At 39.8% G+C, this 25,315-nt stretch overlaps 1 protein-coding gene across 3 annotated transcripts in view; it reads right to left on the bottom strand.

Annotated features, from left to right (window-relative positions):
- rempA (intraflagellar transport protein rempA) overlaps positions 1-25,315 on the bottom strand; it is a 116,642-nt gene that overhangs the window by 17,523 nt on the left and 73,804 nt on the right. For all 3 annotated transcript variants that reach the window (XM_068380529.1, XM_068380528.1, XM_068380527.1), the window contains 8 exons: positions 19,638-19,803; positions 19,371-19,491; positions 12,821-12,985; positions 11,886-12,013; positions 11,039-11,337; positions 6,289-6,474; positions 5,316-5,534; positions 3,121-3,281 (listed from right to left, as the gene is read on the bottom strand). In XM_068380529.1, the coding sequence (XP_068236630.1) occupies positions 3,121-3,281; positions 5,316-5,534; positions 6,289-6,474; positions 11,039-11,337; positions 11,886-12,013; positions 12,821-12,985; positions 19,371-19,491; positions 19,638-19,803 (1,445 nt within the window). The remainder of the gene's footprint in view (positions 1-3,120; positions 3,282-5,315; positions 5,535-6,288; positions 6,475-11,038; positions 11,338-11,885; positions 12,014-12,820; positions 12,986-19,370; positions 19,492-19,637; positions 19,804-25,315) is intronic.

Below are 25,315 nucleotides of genomic sequence, written 5' to 3'. Positions count from 1 at the left end.
TGCAGCAGCAATAGCTGCTCAAATCTCAGTTCAGCTGCAATAGCTGTTCATTTCCATCAGTGCGGCTGCAAATCTCCATCAGTGTAGCTGCTCAAATCCATCAGTGCAGCTGCTATGGCGTGTCACCTCCAACAGAGCAGCTGCAATAGCTGCTCATCTCCAGCAGTGCAGCTACAAATCTCCATCAATCCAGCTGCAATAACTGCTCATTTCCATCAGTGCAGCTACAAAAGTTGCTCAACTCCATCAGTGCAGCTGCTATGGTGTGTCACCTCCAACAGAACAGCTGCAATAGCTGCTCATCTCCAGCAGTGCAGCTACAAATCTCCATCAATCCAGCTGCAATAACTGCTCATTTCCATCAGTGCAGCTACAAAAGTTGCTCAACTCCATCAGTGCAGCTGCAAAAAACTCCATCAGTGCAGCTGCAAAAGCTGCTCAACTCCATCAGTGCAGCTGCAAAAGCTGCTCAACTCCATCATTGCAGCTGCAACGGCGTGTCACCTCCAGCAGTGCAGCTGCAACGGCTGTTCAACTCCATCAGTGCAGCTGCAACGGCTGTTCAACTCCATCAGTGCAGCTGCAACGGCTGCTCAAATCCATCAGTGCAGCTGTGAAAGCTGCTCAAATCCATCAGTGCAGCTGTGAAAGCTGCTCAGCTCCATCAGTGCAGCTGTGAAAGCTGCTCAGCTCCATCAGTGCAGCTGTGAAAGCTGCTCAGCTCCATCAGTGCAGCTGTGAAAGCTGCTCAGCTCCATCAGTGCAGCTGCAATAGCTGCTCAGCTCCATCAGTGCAGCTACGAAAGCTGCTAATCTTCATCAATCCAGCTGCAATAGCTGCTCAAATCATCAGTGCAGCTGCCACAGCTGCTCAAATCGATCAGTGCAGCTGCCACAGCTGCTCAAATCGATCAGTGCAGCTGCCACAGATGCTCAAATCGATCAGTGCAGCTGCCACAGATGCTCAAATCCATCAGTGCAGCTGCCACAGATGCTCAAATCCATCAGTGCAGCTACCACAGCTGCTCAAATCCATCAGTGCAGCTGCCACAGCTGCTCAAATCCATCAGTGCAGCTGCCACAGCTGCTCAAATCCATCAGTGCAGCTGCCACAGCTGCTCAAATCCATCAGTGCAGCTGCAATAGCTGCTCAGCTCCATCAGTGCAGCTACGAAAGCTGCTAATCTTCATCAATCCAGCTGCAATAGCTGCTAAAATCCATCAGTACAGCTGCAATAACTGCTCATCTCCATCAGTGCAGCTGCAATAGAGGCTCAACTTGATCAGTGCAGTATAGCTGCTCTAGTCCAACAGCCTCAAATCCATCAGTGCAGCTGCAAATTTCCATCAGTGCAGCTGCAACAGCTACTCATCTCCAGCAGTGCAGCTGAAATAGCTACTAATCTTTATCAATCCAGCTGCAATAGCTGCTCAAATCTATCAGTGTAGGTGCTCATCTCCATCAGTGCAGCTGCAATAGCTGCTCAAATCCATCAGTGCAGCAGCAATAGCTGCTCAAATCTCAGTTCAGCTGCAATAGCTGTTCATTTCCATCAGTGCAGCTGCAATAGCTACTCAAATCCATCAGTGCAGCTGCAAATCTCCAACAGCAGTGCAGCTGCAATAGATGCTCAACTCCATCAGTGCAGCTGCAACAGCTGCTCAAATCCATCAGTGCAGCTGCAACAGCTGCTCATCTCCATCAGTGCAGCAGCAATAGCTGCTCAAATCTCAGTTCAGCTGCAATAGCTGTTCATTTCCATCAGTGCAGCTGCAAATCTCCATCAGTGTAGCTGCTCAAATCCATCAGTGCAGCTGCTATGGCGTGTCACCTCCAACAGAGCAGCTGCAATAGCTGCTCATCTCCAGCAGTGCAGCTACAAATCTCCATCAATCCAGCTGCAATAACTGCTCATTTCCATCAGTGCAGCTACAAAAGCTGCTCAACTCCATCAGTGCAGCTGCAAAAGCTGCTCAACTCCATCAGTGCAGCTGCAACAGCTGCTCAACTCCATCAGTGCAGCTGCAACAGCTGCTCAACTCCATCAGTGCAGCTGCAACAGCTGCTCAACTCCATCAGTGCAGCTGCAACAGCTGCTCAACTCCATCAGTGCAGCTGCAACAGCTGCTCAACTCCATCAGTGCAGCTGCAATAGCTGCTCAAATCCATTAGTGCAGCTGCAATGGCGTGTCACCTCCAACAGAGCAGCTGCAATAGTGGCTCAACTTCATCAGTGCAGCTACAATAGCTGCTCAAATCCATCAGTGAAGCTGCTCAGCTCCATCAGTGCAGCTGCAAATCTCCAACAATCCAGCTGCAATAGCTGCTCAGCTCCATCAGTGCAGCTGCAATATCAGCTAATCTCCAACAATCCAGCTGCAATAGCTGCTCAAATCCATCAGTGCAGCTGTGAAAGCTGCTCAGCTCCATCAGTGCAGCTGTGAAAGCTGCTCAGCTCCATCAGTGCAGCTGCAATAGTGGCTCAACTTCATCAGTGCAGCTACAATAGCTGCTCATCGCCAGCAGTGCAGCTGCCACAGCTGCTCATCTCCATCAGTGCAGCTGCAATAACTGCTCATCTCCAACACAGCCGCTCATCTCGATTAGTGCAGGTGACGGCTGCTCCTCCATCAGTGCAGCTGCAATAGTGGCTTAACTTCATCAGTGCAGCTACAATAGCTGCTAAAGTCCAACAGTCCAGCTGCCCAAATCCATCAGTGAGAAACTGCAATAGCTGCTCAAATCCATCAATGCAGCTGCAACAACTTATTCCCATATACTCCCTCAGTGAAGAAGCTGCTGATCTCATCTGTGCAGCTTCAAATCCCCAATACACTGCATATTGCCAATCTGCAATAGCTATCCATTGCCTTCTTGATGCTACTGGTCATCATCAAAGAACACAACTGTAGTGTGAAGTCTGAGCAGAATATAGTGGTACAGTACATTGAAGTTTATATATACTACTATACCCACCATAATTTATTAAGTAAAAAATTATGGGAGAAATCTTTCTCTCGTCCACTTTTCCAAGACTGTCGTACCAAGACTTCTGTGTACACAGTATAAAAAATTAATTAAAAAAATTGCTTCAATCTTAATAAATAATAAAATATTACCTTTTAATTTCCAGAAACTGATTAACCTTCTCCAACTGGTATTGAATTGATGGTAATCTCTTCTTTGCTGCATCATTGTCATTTGCATTTTGTAAGCTTTTATATGCTTCGTTTAATGCTCCCATTGCCTTCTCATAATTCTGGTACTCGTCAATTTCAACCTGAAAATACATTATTGCATTTAAAGTGCTGACATTAGATATGAAAATAAACTATGATTGTTTTGTACTGGCACAAAGAGAGTTAATATCACAAAATCTAGTTTGAAAACTTTAAAAATGGTTCATTACTTATTTACCTGATTTTCATATTGCTATTGTTCATCATAGATACATTTTGTGCTGCATAAAGTCAACAGTATCGTGGACAACAGCCGCCCCCCCCCCCCCCATGACTCGAGAAGAACAGTAAGGAGGAAAAGGTACCAGTGAAGTTAAAAATTCAATTATCACAAAGCATGAACAAGGTTTGCGACTGCCAACGTAAAAAAACCTTGCAGTTGTACCACACAACATTCACAGTAAAAGCGCCACTGAAGAAGAATCGATGCTAACAGGTTTTAAAAATAAAAAGTTAAAAGATTTCTGCTGAACTGGATTAACAAGCAGTCAGGGGACAATGCAATTACCATTAACACTGCAAAAGCAATGGGTGTATCAAGAGCTGCATAAGGAGCAGTAAGAAGAGAAGGTAGAGGAGTTTTCAACTGAGAAGTAGTAAGGACAGTGAAAAATCTCCATCAAGATTAAAGTGAAACTACAGAGATTTAAACAAAGTGGGGAAATCTTAAAACAATTTATAGAAACACATCACCTAGATACAGAGACTGGGAGAATAGAGAATCTAGTTGCCCACTCAACAATGCAATGTAACATTTTCATACCATTTCTACAGTATACTAAAGGAAAAAACATCCATCTCTTAGAGTTCCTTGTCAAAACTGAATGCTTTAGTAGGAGTGCAGTGCTGACTTTCATTATCGTCACCATCACCATAATTGACTAGCCCAGTCTGGTTTTTCCTATAAAACAGAAGAAAGATTCCTTTTGGGCTTGGAATTTTTAATTCGGTCAGCAACCACCCAAACCGAAACGTAAGTTTCCATAAGAGAAAGAGAGTCCTTCACACTCCACACCATGGTTATTCAAATCACAACACTCATCACCGACGCAAGATTAAGAGAATGGGGATCATGATCACCCAGAAACAATTCCCTTGAATAATCTATGCAGTAGTTGCTAACGAATCAAGAAATATTTAAAAGCACTAAAACACCGACAATCAGAAGGACAGGGCTGCCAGACTGATGCAAAACAAAGAGACTGAAAAAACAAAGGACCTGTAGCTTGACAAACCACAGGTGTGGAGAGTGGGGGATCTTTGGAGACACCTTACTGTGTAGTAAATACGGCACAAAGATAAAGCTTTCTTCTTTCTTGGGAACTTTTGACAGCATTGCTATACCCTCCTGTGGCCCTGGTTGCTTTCTGTAAGGGAATTATTACACCACCAATATGCAAAGATATGGAAAACCTGTGGTTCAAAAGAACTTCTTCTTATTTGTATCTCGCATGTCATGTCGGACTCTTCACATGAAGTGTTCTAGCTTAACTCACAGGTATTGTATATACTTTTCACTGTTGACCAAAGTCTTTTTGGGAATGGCTTGCTGAGTAATTAACAGCCACTTGCACGGCCCTTCTTAGTCCTCGCTCGATTGGAGAAGAGATTAAAACCACTGATCACTGTGAGTATGGTCAATATTTTGGATATTGTGTGAAAAGCATGATGACCTGTCTAGCTCATAAGTGTCCTTCAAATCTGGTTAATGTTACTAAGCACTTTACAGTCTGACCATGCGAGATCGATAGTGCCATCCTGGCCAGGGATATTGAATCCCTAATAAATTGTAGACCAGTATTAAACTACTATTTTGAAGAACACAATTTTCTGGTTACTTGAACATAATCACACTACTCGAATACAAAACACTTTCATTAATTTAGTACTGAATTGCTGAAGTATTACAAAATATAATTATCGAGTAAGGTTTTTGAGCAAAGGGTGCAAGAAATTTAGTTATACCTGTACAGTATTTAGATTTTTTTTTATATATTTCACATTTGGTCCCCATTTACCAAAATACTATGAAAATTCTTAACTATTTATCAATGCATCAACCATGTCAAACCTACCTGAGCACAGGACTCGTAGAACCCTGCGAGAAGAGACGTTGCCTTCGCTCTTGAATAAAACTGAATTATATTTCTCATAATCTCAGGATCTTTGCGCCAGTCAAGACTCTGCAGGTAATTAGCAGCAAGGATGTAGATCTCCCTTTGACGACACACATTTGCGAAGTAGACTATACGCTCCGTATCGCCAGACTTCAGAAGGCATTTCATTGCTTTCACCTAATTGAATAGAATTAAATTAACACCATATGTAACTAATTTTCCTATTAAAAATAGAATTAACACCATATAGCACTCATTTTTTATTAAAAATTTATCTAAAGATACAGATAAATGTTTTATCACGGATGTTTTTCATAAATGATTTATCATTGCAGTATTTACTAACATATAATTTTTATTTTACTGTATCTTCTATATTACTAATATAATATTTATTCCAATATCATTGAATATTACTGTATTATTTTATAATTACAGTTTTGCTACAACTTCTACTGTAAATTTATATCAATCATTATAAAATTAATATTTATATTCTTGTCCTTTTCATCAATATATATAATACTTGCACTGTATAGATTAACCAGACCATTTTTAAACTGAGCTCGACCAATGTTTCTGATTTTTCCTTGGGGAAAATATATATACTTAAAAAATCTATTCATATAAACAGGAAGCAAAAGAAACTGGATAAAGTAAAATACTACGCAATGCAACTCGAAGTTTATCCAATTAAGATGTATATTTCAATTCTGAAAAAATATCAAAATCTTGTACTGTTGTTGCCATTAATAAAAAAAAATACCCGAAATGTAACTTTATAAAACTAAGTTCTAACTGTGTATTTTGAACTGTACTTATATAATAAGATATATTTCAATGTCCAAAAAATATTTACTCCTTCACGGATGAAAAATAAATTAGCAAACAACATAAATAAAAAATCAATTGGAAATGGAATTTTACTAACCTTATTACCAGCTTGTGTGAACTTTTTAGTAGCAAGTTTGTAATTTTCTTGGGCATATGCACACTCTGCAACTTTCTCCAGAATCTGATTACGAGCATTTTCATCCTTGGGTAAAGTAAACCTTTCTGCCAACTCCTCTGTCACCCATACATTATGTTCTACACACAAGTCCAGAGCCTCTGAATACTGAAAAGAAAATGTATAGTGAATACTCTACTCTCTACTTGACAGTTTTTACAGATTAATACAGTAAGGACCACTATATACAAAATACTTCAGGTATAAGAATAAAATCAAAATCATATCAGATGAGTTCGATCTTTTGCGAGATACTGACATTTTAAATATTACCTAAAATAAAATATTTTTTCCTAGCTTATACTAAACCATCTTTTAGAATACTGAATGTCTTCAGCAGAGCTGGAATGAACATTGAAATTGTTATGCAGGTAGTTAACAACATGTGTTGTGTGCAGACAAGTAGCCCCACCCACCTGCCAGTCAGACTTCACTTTTGCCCTTTCGCTTATGACAGAGGGGGGGGGGGGGGGGTTGAGTGGAAAGTCTAACTTATACACAGTAGATTCAAGTTTCTATTGCTATGAAAAATACAAATTTCTTTTAAAATTGGTTATTTATTCATATACAAAACCTTTTGTCCATTACAATAGAGAGACTTATCATTGGTGGGACAAAGTCCCCTTGGAAACAAACTAGTGGGTTCATTTTCTTCCTTGGAAATGCAATGGAGAGGACTCTAGTAATCCCCTATTATCCCATAATAGGAATCATAGGGATAAGTAAGGTGATAGGGCCTGGCCAATACTTAGATGGTACCTGGTACTTGATTGATGAAAGACTTCTCTCCCAAAGGGTAAAAGCCATCTGGAATGAAATATCTGACAAGATGCCCAATGGATAAAATTTCATAAATGGCGGATGATGGTGAACTACTACAGTACTTGCAGATCCAATCTACTATGAATGGTGTTCTGAATGTAGTTTACCACAATCTCGGATCTAGCATGTAATGGTACTTGAGCTTTGTCATCTAGTAAGGGAAAGGAAAGAAGAAAAAGAGAAGCCAGTCATTCTACCCTTCCTCCAGATTTGCATCAAATATGCTGCCTTAGACAATATGCTCCCTGTCACGTAAGGGAACTGGCCTGGCTACACAACTACAAATCTACCACCAAAGGGTCAAAACCAAATGTTAAAAGCCTTCTGTATACTGTACTCCCTAAAGAATGAAGACTCTTGTCTGGCATATCAAAACTCTAACTCTAGATTCTTCAGAGAAAACATTAAATATACCAGACTTTGCGAGCTCTATATCGAGCTGATGTCTCGACCTCCTCAAAGGTTGAAACATACACTCTTAAAAAAATCTTTCAAAGTTTGAAAGACTGTTGTAACAACTCTAAATTCTGCAGGGCTAAGACTCAACCAGAAATGTACCTCTATACACTTGATGGCCCACATTTCCTGGTGGTCCAAGAGCGCATTTTTGACAGAATATTCATTCATCTCCAAGCAAACAGTGTCATCATGAAGCCTGGCATTATTAACAGCAGTTGATCAGCTGTCGAAACAGGCTGAACAGAGAGAAAGACATCGTCCCTGTAATCCCATGGATGTAGGAGTTTTCTTCTGCCAATGGGTTTTGCACAGGGCACAAAACATAGAGCTTCCTGCTTAGTCATACTATTTACAGTAACAAACAGGAAATACTTCCTGTGATCCACCCACGGCAAGCATCCTCTCCACTATAAGATGCAAAGCCCACTCTGACCTTACTACTTGTCCTGGTGAGACAGAGCCTATCTGCAAGTACATTCCTCTTGTCAGATACTGTATGTAGTTGTCTGACAGTACTACATCGTTGGTACACTGCCCAGAGGTGCATCAGCTTTGTCAACTTGCAAAAAGAGGGAAAAGAAGACTGCTCCCTTGCATGTTGAGGTATGCTACTATGATGGTCTTGTTCTTCGACAATACTTAAGAGTGTCTCCTCTGACATTCTTGCAATGTTTACACTTAGGACACTACTTTTACTTCCAGAATGTTGAAGGGCACAAATTCACTATCGCACACCACCCTTCCTTTGGTACATTTGTGGACAGTAGCATGTCCGGAGGTGGAGAGTCTGGTGTACCTCCCATGGTCAGGCTTTCATTATCCAGCCACCAGGAACATCAGCCCATGCCTCCCTGTCTCAAGGAGGCTGACCAGTTATCCTTCAAAATCACCAAAGAACTTTCTAGTAGAGGCATCCCTGTGGCACAAGCTTATTTAATGAGGAAGGTAGCCAAGAGACACTGCCAGCATCAAGCTATGTTTAAGAATAATATTTTTCTTTGAGATAGAGCAGAACTTGACCCTGGGCTCTGTTAGCTTGCACAAAGGCATGAAAAGCTTCCACCTAATCCAACAGGAGAGGGAGAGTCCTTATATTGGCTTTCCCCCCCTATCTTCCATCTTCCACCCTTCCTGACCTGAACTGGTTAGGGGTCTAGAAAGGTTGTGCATGCACAGAATTTCTTCAAGAGGAAGGGGTCATAAGCGGTCCTGATCGAGATCTATATTAGGTTAAAGAGCATCATCATCTACGATTACACAGGCATGACTGTACCCGAAGGTTTGGCTGCAGCCCTTGAAATTGACTACATAATAATGGATCAGGGTCCTGCAAAGCAGCCATCCTCTTTACCATCACCAGAAAAAAAAGACTCCTTGGAAATAAACACATGCACAACCACACCAACTTTTTTTTCTAAAATATCACAATCAGAAGAGGAAAGGGAGAAAAGGACAAAGAGGATATGGAATGAACCTCTTCCCCTTCCCAACTTTCTCCTTAGGTACTGAGCAAGCGTAAAAGCCTAGGTCCAAGCGATCATCAACTGGAGCTCTCTTCTCAACATGGGACAAAAATACCCCGCTTAGAGAAGGGAGTAGAGTCCACTGTTCAAGTAGGAAAGTGAAGGAAAACACTAACTCATCCAACATAGCCTGGAAGAAGGAAGTCACAGAGCTATGCACCTTTGTACCATTTGGCAACTAGGTAGCCAGAGGACCCCAAGTTTAGGGATACTATGATACTGGACCATGGCACCAGCCTTGTGGTACCCCCTTCAATGCTTGCACCCCACCATCACTCGAAGGAGAGGTAGTGTTGGCAAGAGCCCCACTTGCGACTATGACTGCCCTTCGTGGGTTTCTTCTTAGAGGGAGTAGTAAGAGAATTGGAAGAGGAGGATGAGGAATAAGAACTAATCACTTCTTCAGCCTACCAACTTTCTCCTCAGGATCTGCAACCAGTCTCTTAATTAATAGGACTAGGTGACCATCACTAACAAAGCTCCCCTAAAGCAAGAAACCATAGGGGTTACTCATACAGAAACCAAAACAATGGGGACATTGTCACAATAGTGGCAGGTATACTCATAGGGCCTGGGGTAAAGGCAAAGCGAGAGATGGAGCCATGGGCACCAATCTCAGGCACATAACAAGGGTGACAGCAACAGGAATGATATGCATAGGGGAATGGCACTAAAGCTAATCACAGGGGTGGCCATTGGGCCAATTACATAAATATCGGTCCCGGAGCCATCTACGCTCTTACATTTTGCCGCACTAGTCTTACAGAGGCGGAAGACGGAAATTGTGACAATCACCACTGGGCTCACGATTACTTGTGGACACTGAAACTGCTGGCACTGGAATCACCGTTGAAACACTGGTGTCATCACTGGCACTGGGGACACCAGGATGAAGTAGCCTTAGGCCTACCCACTGCCTCAAAGACATCGTGAGCCTACCTGCAAGCTCACTCGTTATCAGCAGTGTGCAAGAAAAAGCTTCCAGCAAAAGTTGCAGTGCAGTACTCACTTCACACGCCACAGCCCTGAAAAAATTCTTCGATGTAGATCAGAGTTCACACTACTCCTGAGGGATAATCTCCAAAGGCTATCTTGAGGCAGAAACCCAGAAGCTTCAGCTAACGATGAACTCGATAAGCATCGCAAAATGCTAAACTGTCTTTCTGCCCAAGAATAATGCCAGGGAAGTCTTGGTCTTCTCAGTCCTCAATGCAAACTTCCCCTACAGGAGTCATTATCTCCACTTGGTAAAAAGGGAATATAAGTACAGTAATTGTAAACAATTAGAGCCCCCAACATATTGAGTGAATATCACTAGTTTGATTTAGACGTGGCGAATGATTGTGACGCAGTTACGGTAGGCTCCGCTGCTTCCTCCGGTGCCTTGGATGACCGCAGAGGTAGCAGCAGTGGGGGATTCAGCGTTATGAAGCTTCATCTGTGGTGGATAACGGGTGAGGGTGGGCTGTGGCACCCTAGCAGTACCAGCCGAACTCGGTTGAGTCCCTTGTCAGGCTTGGAGGAACGTAGAGAGGAGAGGTCCCCTTTCTTGTTTCATTTGCTTGATGTCAGCTATCCCCCAAAATTGGGGGAAGTGCCTTGGTATATGTGTGTATATTGATTTAGATATTAAACAAACTAGTGTCCAATATACACTTGCACTCCTGCTTCTTTCTATTATCAAAATAAAACCTATATCAACCATTTACAATAAAAAGTTCAAGAAATTTAAACAGGTTCGCTAGACATTACCAATTTTAAAGGACGATAGGTTTGTATCCCCGTAGGTTTGTACACCCAAATGAACAAACTTAAAGTTAACTTATGTGCTTTAGTGATCTTTCAAACCATCCCAAATAATACCTTACCTGCTTTCCTGTGATAAGCAAAGACACAGCTCTGTCGAACTGACCGTTCGATATGAAGTACTGAGAGCAACGTTGGATGAGTGCTGGATCTGCAGACTCGTCCAGTTCTGCTGCAATTTGCCCAACTGCACTAACTTGTCCAGATTTAAAGGCCAAATCAACAGCTTTGGACAGCAGACCAGCTTTGTGATACAACATAACAGCTTTGGCGAGTTGCGGTCGATCAGCAGATGCAAAGTACCGTGCAGCATCAATCTGTTCTTGAGGTCCAGCTACTAAAGCTAAATTCATCAGCTGATCTGCAGAGATAAGCAAGAAATCATCATACGGTACAGTATAATTTCAATTAAAAATTCTCCCAATTTTTTTTTACAACTTGAAATCTTGTATAAATCACAAAGGCAAGCACAAACTACTACTTTACTTTTCCATAAATAAATCTTAAATTTATACTTTTCATTAAAATTTTCAAGCAACTTCCTGAAATCTTGTATAAATCACAAAGGCAAGCACAAACTACTACTTTACTTTTCCATAAATAAATCTTAAATTTATACTTTTCATTAAAATTTTCAAGCAACTTCCTGAAATCTTGTATAAATCACAAAGGCAAGCACAAACTACTACTTTACTTTTCCATAAATAAATCTTAAATTTATACTTTTCATTAAAATTTTCAAGCAACTTCCTGAAATCTTGTATAAATCACAAAGGCAAGCACAAACTACTACTTTACTTTTCATTAACTAAATCTTAAATTTAAACTTTTCATTAAAATTTTCAAGCAAGATTCTCAAGCACACAAATAAACTAAACAACCAATTTAGAAAAACAATTACTACAATACCTTCAGAACCATTTTCTTTGCATATTCTAATGGCATTGCCATATGCATGTGCTCGTGTAAAGAAATGAATAGCTTCTTTCACCTGAGCAACATTCTCATATTGACGGGCCAAATGATAGCAAGCAGCCCTAAAAATCAAGAGAAATCATTTATACAAAACACAATGAACATAGTAATTATTAACCAAAAAACATGGCCAAACTACTGTAATTCATCTTTCAAATGTAAGCAGTACAAATTATTGAATAGGTAACTCCTAAGAAAGTGTTTCGAGGTAAGTCTCTGTGTTGGAACAAATAAAGCTTTCAGAAAAATTACTGTATAGGAGAAATGTATATTTATCCCAAAAAATTTCTATATAATTTTGATTAAAAAGCATTTGCACTACAGGAATCCATCTAATGAAAATACATAATATGTTCCAAAGAACAAATATTCAACTTCAGCAAAAATCAGCATTATTCCAGACATAGAATTTACTCAAGTTTATTTCAGAATACCATTCTGAATTTAATTTATTCTTCAAGCAAGTGCTTTTCAAATAAAGTATGATGTTGTAGATCAGTAAATTAATCTAAATAGTAATTAAACCAGCCTAAGCCAGGTCTAGCCTAGCTCATCTCCACAAAGTTCTTACTAAAAGTTACAGTCCATTCAAAGTAATTTTATATATCTACTTGGATTCCTATCTTGTTTTCACAAATGCCTTATTCTGTAAGCCGTACTTATACATGGCAAATTTGAGAGAGAGAGAGAGAGAGAGAGAGAGAGAGAGAGAGAGAGAGAGAGAGAGAGAGATTCCAGGTCAGGTCACTCATGTTATGAAAATTGCACCAGATTGTATAGTACTTATTCAATTTTTTGATGATATATTAAACAATACAATATGTTTTTGCAATGTTTTCAGGTATTGTAGAAAGCACTAGGGAACTTACCTATCTCCAGTTTCATTTGCAATATCTGCAGCTTTCTGAAGATTATTACAGTAACAATAAACACGAACAAGAGACAAGTGATCGCGCGCTGCTTCATAAAACTGCAGTGCTGTCTCCATCTCCCCAGTGGATTCTAGATATTGTGCCCACCATCGTCTCAGAGACCTTGTTTTGATAAAGAAACAAATATTAAATACGGTAAAAACGAAAAAAATTTGATGCCTACATGAACTTTATATCTTTAATAAAATAAACATTTTAAAAGTATATAAAGCCTTAATGACTATCATCTAACTTGAACATACTGGGCTCATGATTTATTCAAGAAACTTTCTTGAAGTACAGATACAGTATTTACTACATTCTTAAAATATACCTACTGTACAAATATGGAATCAGTCATCTATTTAAAAAAATTTCAAACATTTTTAGTATCTACAGATTGACATATCGATATAAAGTTTTTTAACCCTTTTACCCCCAGGCTATTTGGAACTTTCCAACCCTTAACCCCCAGGGTTTTTTTTTTCAAGCACATTTTGCATTAAATATTTTTTAACTTGCTCTAACAGCCTTAATTTTTGTCATAGAGAGGTTAGGTTGGTTTCATTCTTTTGGGAAATGCCTGAAATTTCTCATAAAGTTATCAAAAATATGCAAAAAAAAAAAAAAATGTAAATATCAGATTTTTGCAAGAACGTACCAGTATGTCCATGGGGGTAAAGGGATGAGTTTTGTGAAAGTACCAGTACGCCCATTGGGGGTAAAAGGGTTAAACAACAATGTAGAATTTTACATAAAAGACAGTATTTTAAACACAAAAGTTGATTACAGTGTGACAGGATTAAATTTTTTTTTTTTACAGGATTAAAAACAAAATTGTAAAGGATCAATATTTACCATAAAGCTTACAAGCCCCAGAACACCATGAGGAGTAGCATATACTATTTCCAATCATCCTACCATGCAGTGCCAGAGACTGTCCATGATAGAACATATCGCCTTCAACAGATGAAACAGCAGTGATGTCACACCAGGTATATGAATGCTAACCAACCCCGGAGGTACCAGTTTATGTGCGAGCTCTGTATTGCCATGAAGAAAATACCAGTATGTAGTGCTGGAGTTCTGTTGAGTTAAGACCATTCACGTGAAACTGACAAAAATGCTGTGCTGCACGTGCTACACCAGCTTCGTGTATTGACAAACCTCAAAGTTACCGGCAAATGAGTGAACACCATATTGACAAGAGGCTGTAGTGAACTGATACTCCTATTGGCCTATTACACAGCGCTGGAGATGGGTCAGGATAAGACTTCATCTTTAAATGATGAAACAGCAGTGGCTGTAACACAAGGCTCACTACTGCTAGTGCTGACCTCAAACATCCTACCGAGAATAGTGGGCACATACGGACCCTTTCTCCCTTGGACTACAGTACAATTTTGATGATTGATCCCAAGTCCTAAAGGAACTTGGAGAAAGAGGCCTTCCCACACAACTATCTTCATTTTCATCTTCTCAAGGAGAAACGGCCGACAAAGAAAATGGAGAAGAGAGAAGAGACTGGTAGAGGAGGAAGAATGTGCAAGCATTCCTTTCCAGCCCTTTTTCCTTGCTGTAACAGGGAGGTCATAGTCTGGAAGACCGATAACAATTGGGTTTCCTCTAAGGCAAGGAGGAAGCTACTAGAGCTTCCACAGTCAGAATAAATCATTTTCTCTATCAGGCATGCTAGGCGGTATATACAACTATCTTCATTTTCATCTTCTCAAGGAGAAACGGCCGACAAAGAAAATGGAGAAGGGAGAAGAGACTGGTAGAGGAGGAAGAATGTGCAAGCATTCCTTTCCAGCCCTTTTTTCCTTGCTGTAACAGGGAAGTCATAGTCTGGAAGACCGATAACAATTGGGTTTCCTCTAAGGCAAGGAGGAAGCTACTAGAGCTTCCACAGTCAGAATAAATCATTTTCTCTATCAGGCATGCTAGGCGGTATATCTTACCAATCCATGTTTGCCAATGGTTATACACGCGGATAAGCAACCCGGTGGAGTAACGAGAACTTTGGGTGTGGAGGAAATGCTCCCCTAAATTTCTATGAAGTCCCTGGTGGCACAGTGACGAATTGGGTTCAAGGCGATAGACAAGCTGTCTTTTCAGTTTCTACTGATGCCTGGCAGATGATCTTAATGGAATTAGTATGGACCGGCAAGGGTGACTTGCCTTAGATAGGCACTGTGCATCACAAGAACTGGCTAACCTTTGATGAATCTAGCCAATGAATCCTCTATGGACTTGGTTAATGAACAGGGAAGATGATCGAATGGCCCCCAGTCCCGGGCATAGCGGGTGCCAAGAATCTCCGGGTTTATAGATACTTAAGAAAAATTAAAAACTGGTAATTGGAATGTTAGAACCATGAATCAGAATGGGAAGTTACAGCAATTGGAGAATGAATTTACGAATTATAGTTTGGATATCTTGGCCTTAAGTGAAACACATAAGGGGATTGGTAAGGAAACCTTAGACCAAGCCAGTATATATATCTATTCAGGAAGGACAGATGGAGTTGGAAGCAAAGGGGTAGAAATAATGATGACACCAATAGCAGAAAAGGCATACCTGAGTGGAGAGCTGTAAATAGTAGATTGTTACTCACAAAGTTTAAATAAAAGCAGTGCAATATGATTATCCTAGTTTGCTATGCACCAACAAATGATTCCCCTAAGGAAAGTAAAGATGAATACTATGAAGAACTGCAGAGTGTAATAGATGAGATCCCATAGAGAGATATGAAAATTGTGATTGGGACTTCAATACTAAAGTTGGAAGGAATAATCAAGGTTAAGAATGTGATGGGTGTTGACGGCCTTGGGGAAGTTACAAATGAAAATGGAACACATTTTATATGTTTCTGTTCTTAAAAACAATCTTGTCATTGGAGGTATTTTCCAGTACAAGGACATCCACAAATATACAAGGACTTCACCATGTGGCAATTACAAACATCAAATAGATTACATAGCCATTAATAAATAGAGGAGGACGACTGAGAAATGTAAGGAACTATAGAAGTGCAGATATTGGCAGTGATCACCAGCCCCTCACTGCTACAATGAAATTAAAACCAAAAGCACCCTACAGAAATGTAGATAGAATACCTAAGTTTCATACAATCAAGCTTCTAGAAGATGAACATAGAAACATTTGCCACTGAATGTAGGAATCTATTTGCAGTTGAGACACTTTAAGAGATGAAGAGCAGACCGTTATTGAAGAATGGTGTGATTTTAAGAACATGTATGTATCTTGAGAAACTAAGAGATGAAGAGCAGACCATTATTGAAGAATGGTGTGATATTAAGAACATATACCCTGAGAAACTAAAAGATGAAGAGTAGACCATTACTGAAGAATGGTGTGATATTAAGAACATATATCAGTAGGTAGTGAAGTTTTGGGACATGCAGTTACAAGAAGAAAGCCATGGATGTGAAATGATACTTGGGGTACTATAAAAAGGAGGCAAAAACAGAAAAAGATAATCGCTCATAGAATCATTGATGAAATCTACGGGGGCAAAGAAGAATCAGCATATACTCATCAAAAAGAGAGATGGATCTGTTAAAACAACAATAGATGAAGAAAGCCAACGTTAGATGGATCACTTTAGTGAGGTTATGAATAGGAGATACGAAGGAATAATTTGATTGATATACCTAAAGCTGATGAAGACCTTGATGTGCCCATGAATGAATTTAGTGTGTTTGAAGTTGAAGCTATCATTAAAAAACTCAGGTGATTGAAAGTCCCTGGTTACAATGGAATAACTGCCAAGATGACACTGGCTGAAAATGAAGTGATCCCCAACATACAAACAAGATTATTTTGTAGAATGTGGCATGAAGAGGCAAAACCTGATGAGCTAGGAGTGTTGGTGAAAATGGCAAAAAACAGAGACCTGACTGATAGCAATAATTACTGAGGCATCACACTTATGTTAGTTGTCATAAAAATATATAAGCATACTTATTCTAGGGGGAAAGATTGATGAAAAGCAAGCGATGAACAAACAAGATTTAGAAAAGGTAGAAGTTGTACCGACCAAATTTTAATTTTTAGACATGTACAGCAATGTGCATAATATAGAAATCGACTTTTGATGGTATTTGTGAACGGTAAAAAGCCTTTGATAGTATGCACCAGCCACTTTTGTGGAGAGTCCTGCATTATTATGAGTTCCTCTTACATATATAAATTTGATCAAGTCTGTTCATGAGCATAGCAAGTGCAAAGTTAAATGTTAGTGAAGGCTTATCAAATAAATTTCCAGTGAACAGTGGAGTACTCCAAGGGACTGTGTTTTCACCTTATGTCATTTACCGTCCTCATGGTTTTTGTAAAGCATAGAATAGTTGGAGATGGTGGGAAAGGATTGGACTGGATTGGTAATAGGTTATTAACAGACCTAGAGTGTGATGTTGATGCTGTTCTTATTAGCAGAACACCACAGGATTTGCAATGCTTGCTTACTAGAATGCATGAAATATCACATGTTTGGGCTCAAGATAAACAGAAGAAAGAGAGGATGAGAATGGATTATGCAATTGAAGATGAAATATCATTGGAAGGAGAAAGGATTAATGAGGTAGAATAATTCAAGTACTTAGGAACTAGGATATCTAATACAGGGTCTTTAAAATTATTTAATGAAAGATTGAAAAAAGCAGACAATGGCAAGGTTAAGTAAAATTTGGAAATCAAATTGCCTAAAATTAAATACAGTGAACCCTCGTTTATCGCGGTAGATAGGTTCCAGACGCGGCCGCGATAGGTGAAAATCCGCGAAGTAGTGACACCATATTTACCTATTTATTCAACATGTATATTCAGACTTTTAAAACCTTCCCTTGTACGTAGTACTGTTAACAAACTACCCTTTAATGTACAGAACACTTAATGCATGTACTACAGTACCCTAAACTAAAACAGGCACAAATATTAAAGGCGATTTTATATCATGCGTTTCCTAAACACGCTAAAAAGCACGATAAAAAATGGCAACCAATGTTTTGTTTACGTTTATCTCTGATCATAATGAAGAAACAAACTGGAGGTAGAGCTTTGCTTATTACCCAGACATATTTCCCATACTTTTCCCTTAGAACTACATCACATCTTCCTACTTTAGATATATATATATATATATATATGTGTGTGTGTGTGTGTGTGTGTGTATAATATATATATATATATATATATATATACATATATATATATATACATATATACATAAATACATGCATACATATATATATATATATTACTGTATATATATGGGTTATGGAAAAAATCCGCGAAGTGGTGAATCCGCGACGGTCGAACCGCGAAGTAGCGAGGGTTCACTGTATAACAAATCAGGCTTTATTATGCTTTTCGCACTCCCCAAGAGAGATTAGTTACACCAAACTTTCAACTGGGCTCCACATGGCACTAGAAGAGTTGGAGGACCATGAAATGTGAAGTAGGAGATTTATGAATGGAGAAGTATTAATTTAAAAGCTCAAGATAGACGATTGGCGAAATCTAACGGAGGCCCTTTGCGTCAATAGGCATAGGAGGAGATGATGTCGATTATCAGGCACGCAAATATGACTGACAGTCTGAATCAGGTAACTCCCTCCTGTGGCAGAGAAGCTACCACGAAGCTTGCAGTCAAGCCTTCACTAAGGTACACAACACATGGTGGTTTAAAAGATTTGTGTCCTAATGGGAACTAACATTACTTCACTGCACGATCGACATTTAGCGAGTTCCGCTTACAAACATGATTGCTCTCAAAATGAAATAAAATCCATTGCTCATAACAAATGAAAGTAAGAAAAGATCCAATAGTCAAGAGAGTGTAACAGCACATCTGTACATGTTGCTGACAAAGACAAAATAGATTATTCTGTGACAGGTTGGTAGGTAAGGGTTACCCCTCATGCCACCTGTTATCAACCAATTACTCTTAACAATTCAATCGACATTCCAGATACACTAAGACATGTCCCTATTTCAAAGGATGAAAGGTTTGTATACGTGAAGGAACAAATTGGTAATTTTCACTACTCTATATTTTCACAATATCCATCTTTTATATTGCAATAATGCATATGGTCTTCCACTGTCTTGGGGTACAGTTCTCTTGTTAGAGGGTACACTCGAGCACACTATTCTATCTTATTTCTCTTCCTCTTGTTATTTTGAAGTTTTTATAGTTTATATATAATAGATTTATTTTAATGTTATTATTCTTGAACTTCTCTTGTAATATATTTCCTTATTTCCTTTCCTCACTGAGCTATTTTCCTTGTTGGAGCCCTAGGGCTTATAGCATCTTTCTTTTCCAACTAGGGTTGTAGCTTAGCAAGTAATAATAATAATATTAATTACACAATTTACAGCAAAAATATGCTAATTCAGAAAGCATTGTATCTTGCATGCTACCTAGTCAAAAGAATTCTCATTTACATGCACTACAGAAATATATCTGAAAATTATTTACCTGTCTTTTGTATGCATGATATAGTCTTCAAGGGTTGGTAGTTCATCAAAGAGCATTCTCGGAACTTCAAATCTATGGGTATCTGATTGTTCGTAATGGCTAATAGCCCCGCTGAAATCTCCTGGAAGAAAAATTCAGTTTTTTTTTATTTTTTTTTATTTATTCAAAGCAATACTGTACTTCATTCATCACTCAAAACTTCACGATTTGAATTTTCAATATCTAACTCATTGTTTAATATAAAAAATAATTTATTTTCTTCCTTGCCTTTACTCTCCAAGTGCTTTGCATAATTATAATGGGTAGATCGTAGGTGAATTCTGTCATGGTTTTCAGCAGATTCCAGAGCTTTAGACCAAGTTCCTCCATCCTGATGCATACGATTTACGAGATCGTACCTTCCGCATGACCGATACAGGCGTTCCGCTTCTTCCTGCGTTGGATTATTTTACCTTAGTCTAATAGCTCGGTACCTAATTGTTAGCTAAAGCACTATAAGACTTTATAATAAAAGCAAAGCATATAGTTTTCTAAATATAAATCACAAACCTAAAACTAAAACTTCTCTAAATCCATCTCAAGTCTGCAGACCTTTACAAAATTTGCATGGACTTATTACTAGGACTATGAGTGGACCTGGTATGAAGGATTGTCCATTGGGAGAAACCCAGTTTCATCTGCTTGCTCAACAAGGGATCATGACCAAATGCTTTTCTGTATTATCAGTAAAAAACAAATGAAACAAAAACAGTTGGACTGACCATTTGGTAGTTCTACATACTCAAGGTCTTATTGCTTACAAAACCCTATCCTTTGGGTCTAAATGAACTTGCAGATGACAAATTATTGTAAAATGATGATAAAACAATCTAGTAATTCCCAAAGCGTACATAAAAGCAATTTTAATCTGGAAACATATGCTAAACTCATACTAATTTTATTTAATGTAAACTCTCTTTCAAATTTTTAGGATATATTCATCAGATATTAAAATATAACTAAAAAGAGACAAGGCGTAGAGGCTGTGGCAAAGACAAGAGAAATTTCTTGGGAAGACTTTGTTGTCAGTGATTTCTTGTTAACTTTACCTGGGTGCAAAATTGAGGGCTACTATACTGTACTTTCACTCCCTTCCAATAAAAGTCTTGATAATGTATGAAATAGAAAATTCTTGGTTAATGCACCTTTTCATCAATAGAGTTTTTTTTTTTTTCATGAAGCTAGGAGCTCATTTGAATGCAGACAAACACCATAACTCGGAGGATTTACTCTCTTCTTATGCCATAACCTCTATATCAAATTGAAAAATTAATAATAGCCTCATGCTCAAAGATATTGCTGCTTCATCCTATAGGAACCCTAAAGGATCAAAAATTGGAAAGGGGCACAAGTATAAAATTTCTCCTTTTCAATCTAGCATTTGACTAATTAGACAAGACTGAAGTAACCTTAAAATTCCAAAGAGCAAAATTTCTACTTTTCTTGTATGGTAATTGTTCCCTCAATAATTATGGGATACATCTCTGTGATCAAAACTGAACGGTTTCCGATACCTGTTGCAAGATATCACAGGAGTAAAGTCATGAGGGACTATATTACCATACGATTTTTTTATCTTAATTCAATTTATAGCATTTGGGGATGGGGTGGGAAGGCCATTCAGCACCAAAGTGTAGCAATGCTTCAAAGTACAATTTTAAAGAAGTTGAACAGCAAGAGGGCGCAAAGATAACAGCAACTAAAGTAAAAAACTGTACGCAGAAAAATGGGTGCGACTAGTTGTCAAAGGTATTCCCCCAAAGCCTTTTAATTAATAGCAGCAGTACACCATAACCTTACTCCCATGCCAGCTACAAATGTCAACAAATAGTCACGTTTCATTTGAAATAGTGAGAGTTGCACTAATGAGAGATGCAATAAAGGGCACTAAACCCCTATGGGACAGCCTGTCTTTGTTTCCAACCCTTTAAAGTCTCGTAATGGCAACTTAAACTAACGCATGTCAAAATACAACAGACCTCCATATGGCTAGTAACCTAATGGTAGTCTTATTGAGTAATTTAAATTATCAGTTAAGAACAGAGTGATGATGATCCCCAGTCTCCACGATTCTGTATTGGCAAGTTTAAAAAAAAAGCATTATTTCCAAGGAGCAGTTGAAGATTTTCAGAGTAATGTAGGTTCAGAGTAGAAAGCACTCAAAAGTATTTTGATGATACTAGGAGGTTTTTAAGATATAAAAAAAAAGTTGTGATTAGTTTACAGATGGTACAGCAAAAATGTTAGAGCAGGCCCCCACAAAAACGAAAGAGGCATCACCTATAAATCAAGAGGGAAGGCAAGAGCAGATGAGATTTCTGAGGTGAATAAATTTGAAACTTACGTAGCATATAACATTTTTTTTTTTTTTTTACAAAGGACAACTTTTAAAAAAGTGTTAAGCATGAATACAATATGAAATGAACTTCTGCTTCAATATATTTTGCTCACAAGCCAAATATAAGTGTATAAAATGTTATTTTCATTAGTAAAATAAATTTTTGAATATACTTACCCGATGATCATGTAGCTGTCAACTCTGTTGCCCGACAGAAATCTACGGTCGGGATACGCCAGCGATCGCTATACAGGTGGGGGTGTACACAACAGCGCCATCTGTGAGTAGGTACTCAAGTACTTCTTGTCAACAAGAACTCAATTTTCTCCTCGGTCCACTGGTTCTCTATGGGGAGGAAGGGCGGGTCCTTAAATTCATGATCATCGGGTAAGTATATTCAAAAATTTATTTTACTAATGAAAATAACATTTTTCAATATTAATCTTACCCGATGATCATGTAGCTGATTCACACCCAGGGTGGTGGGTGGAGACCAGCATACATGTTAACAAAGAAGCTAAGTATCCCGTATCTTATTTTAGCCGTTATTCAAAATAACAAACATAAAATAAATAAGTACCTGGTAAGGAAGTCGACTTGAACCATTACTCTGCCTTTTTAAGTACGTCTTCCTTACTGAGCCTAGCGATCCTCTTAGGATGCTGAGCGACTCCTAGGTGCTGAAGTATGAAGGGCTGCAACCCATACTAAAGGACCTCATCACAACCTCTAATCTAGGCGCTTCTCAAGAAAGAATTTGACCACCCGCCAAATCAACCAGGATGCGGAAGGCTTCTTAGCCTACCGGACAACCCAGAAATATTTCAAGAGAAAGATTAAAAAGGTTCTGGAATTAGGGAATTGTAGTGGTGGAGCCCCCACCACTACTGCACTCGTTGCTACGAATGGTCCCAGAGTGTAGCAGTTCTCGTAAAGAGACTGGACATTCTTAAGATAAAAGACGCGAACACTGATTAGCTTTTCCAAAAGGTTGCGTCGAAAAAATATTTTGCAGAGATCTATTTTATTAAAAGGTCACGGAAGTTGTGATAGCTCTAACTTCGTGTGTCCTTACCTTCAGCCAAGCTCGGTCTTCCTCATTCAGAAGGGAATGAGCTTCTCGTATTAACAGTCTGAAAATAATAGGATAAAGAATTCTCTGACATAGGCAAAGATGAATTCTTAACTGAACACCATAAAGCTTCAGACGGGCCTCGTAAAGGTTTTTAAAATAGAACTTAAGAGCTCTACAGGACATAATACTCTTTCTAGTTCATTTCCAACCATACGATAAGTTTGGAATAACGAACGATATTGGTCAAGGCCGAGAAGGCAGCTCGTGTTTGGCTAGAAAACCAAGATGTAGAACATGTAGCCGTTTCGGATGAAAATCCGATGTTCTTGCTGAAGGCATGAATCTCACTGACTCTTTTAGCTGTGGTTAAGCATATCAGGAAAAGAGTCTTAAAGGTGAGATCTTTCAGGGAGGCTGATTGAAGTGGTTCGAACCTGTCTAACATAAGGAATCTTAGAACCACGTCTAAATTCCAACCAGGTGTAACCAAACGACGCTCCTTCGTGGTCTCAAAAGACTTAAGGAGGTCCTGTAGATCTTTATTGTTGGAAAGATCTAAGCCTCTGTGACGGAAGACTGATGCCAACATGCTTCTGTAACCCTTGAAAGTGGGAGCTGAAAGAGATCGCTCTTTTCTCAGATATAAGAGGAAGTCAGCTATTTGAGTTACAGAGGTACTGGTCGAGGATACGGATACTGACTTGCACCAGTTTAGGAAGATTTCCCACTTCGATTGGTAGACTCTAAGGGTGGATGTTCTCCTTGCTCTAACAATCGCTCTGGTTGCCTCCTTCGAAAAACCTCTAGTTCTCGAGAGTCTTTCGATACTCTGAAGGCAGTGAGACGAAGAGCGTGGAGGCCTTGGAGTACCTTCTTACGCGTGGCAGACGTAGCAGGTCCACCCTTAGGGAAGAGTTCTGGGAACGTCTACTAGCCATCGAAGTACCTCGGTAAGTTATTCTCTCGCGGGCCAGAGGGAAGCAACTAGTGTCAACTTTGTCCCATCGTGAGAGGCGAAGTTCTGCAGTACCTTGTTGACAATCTAGAACGGAGGGAATGCATATAGATCTAGATGAGACTAATCTAGTAGAAAGGCATCTAAAAGAACCACTGCTGGGTCCGGGATAGGTGAGCAAAGTATTGAGAGCCTCTTGGACATCGAGGTTGCGAAGAGATCTATGGTTGGCTGGCCCCAGGTGACCCAAAGTCTCTTGCATACATCTCTGTGGAGGGTCCAATATGTTGGAATTATTGTCCCTTCCTACTGAGACAAACTGCTAAGACATTCAAGTTGCCTTGGAAGAAATTTGTTACTAGTGAAAAGTCTAGACCTGTTGAACAGGAGAGGAGGTCACTAGCGAACTCGCACCATGTCAGAGAGTAGGTCCCTCCTTGCTAGGAGATGAACATCAAAGCAGGGAGTTGTCCGTGTTGACCTCCATACTTTGTCTTGAAGGAGAGACCTGAAGCTTTTCCAGGTCAGACGTACTGCCAGAAGCTTCTTGCAGTTAAAATGCATTGTCCTTTGACTCGAGTTCCATAATCCCGAGCATTCCCTACCGCCTAAGGTCGCACCCCAGCCTACGTCCGATGCGTCTGAGAAGAGAACGTGGTTGGGAGTCTGAACAGTCAGGGGAAGACCCTATAAAAGGTTGATAAAGTCCTTTCCTCAGGTTAGACCAGACTTATCTTCCGGAAACCGGGATCGAGACCGCTTCTAGCGTCTTGTCCTTTTCCAGTGAAGAGCTAGATGAAACCGAAGAGGACGGAGGTGTAGTCTTCCAAGTGACACCAATTGCACCACGGATGACAGTGTCCTAACCAGACTCATCCACAGCCTGACAGGGCCGTATTCCTTCTTCAGCATCTTCTGGATGGATAGCAGGGCTGGGGATTGATCTTCTTGTTCAGCCATGTCCTCATCAGAGGGTTCCTCATCCGAAACTGATGAGGAAACGGCAACGGAGTGGGCAACGTCTGACTCGCTGAATCCGGTCGCACTGGTGGATGCGTGACGGAGCCGGACACAAGATCATGGTACTGCTGCACAGTCTGTGAACTGTCAACCATGGGGATGCGAGGAAGTACAGCGACAACCCGAAACTGTCTAGACTGTCTGGGTAGTACAGACAACCCCTTATCGGGTTGCTGAGGTTGCCGCACTGCGTCACAACAAGTCACCTCTGCTGGTTGTTGAACGTCTTCCCAGTGACACACTGAACGTCCACAACCACCTCCGAGAGTAGCTTAACATCAACGTGCGACTGGCAACCCACACTGGGTCGCACCGGTGGAGGAACCATCTCAACTGGCGGACGTGAGTAGGATACCTCAGCGTCAACAGGGCGTACAACCAACCGGTAGGAAGGTCGTTGGCAAGAAGGTTCTTCTCCGTAAAAAATCCTCTATCAAGGACTAAGCTTGGACTGCATGTCTTGCAACAAAGCCCAAGGTCTATGGGAGCAGGTGTGGCAACAGACGGGGTTAGCGACT

This window comes from Palaemon carinicauda, chromosome 9 (assembly GCF_036898095.1).
Source record: "Palaemon carinicauda isolate YSFRI2023 chromosome 9, ASM3689809v2, whole genome shotgun sequence".
In the NCBI taxonomy this organism is placed as follows: Eukaryota; Metazoa; Arthropoda; class Malacostraca; order Decapoda; family Palaemonidae; genus Palaemon; species Palaemon carinicauda.
The sequence above is the reverse complement of the archived record's forward strand: the minus strand, read 5'-3'. Positions and strand labels throughout refer to the sequence as shown.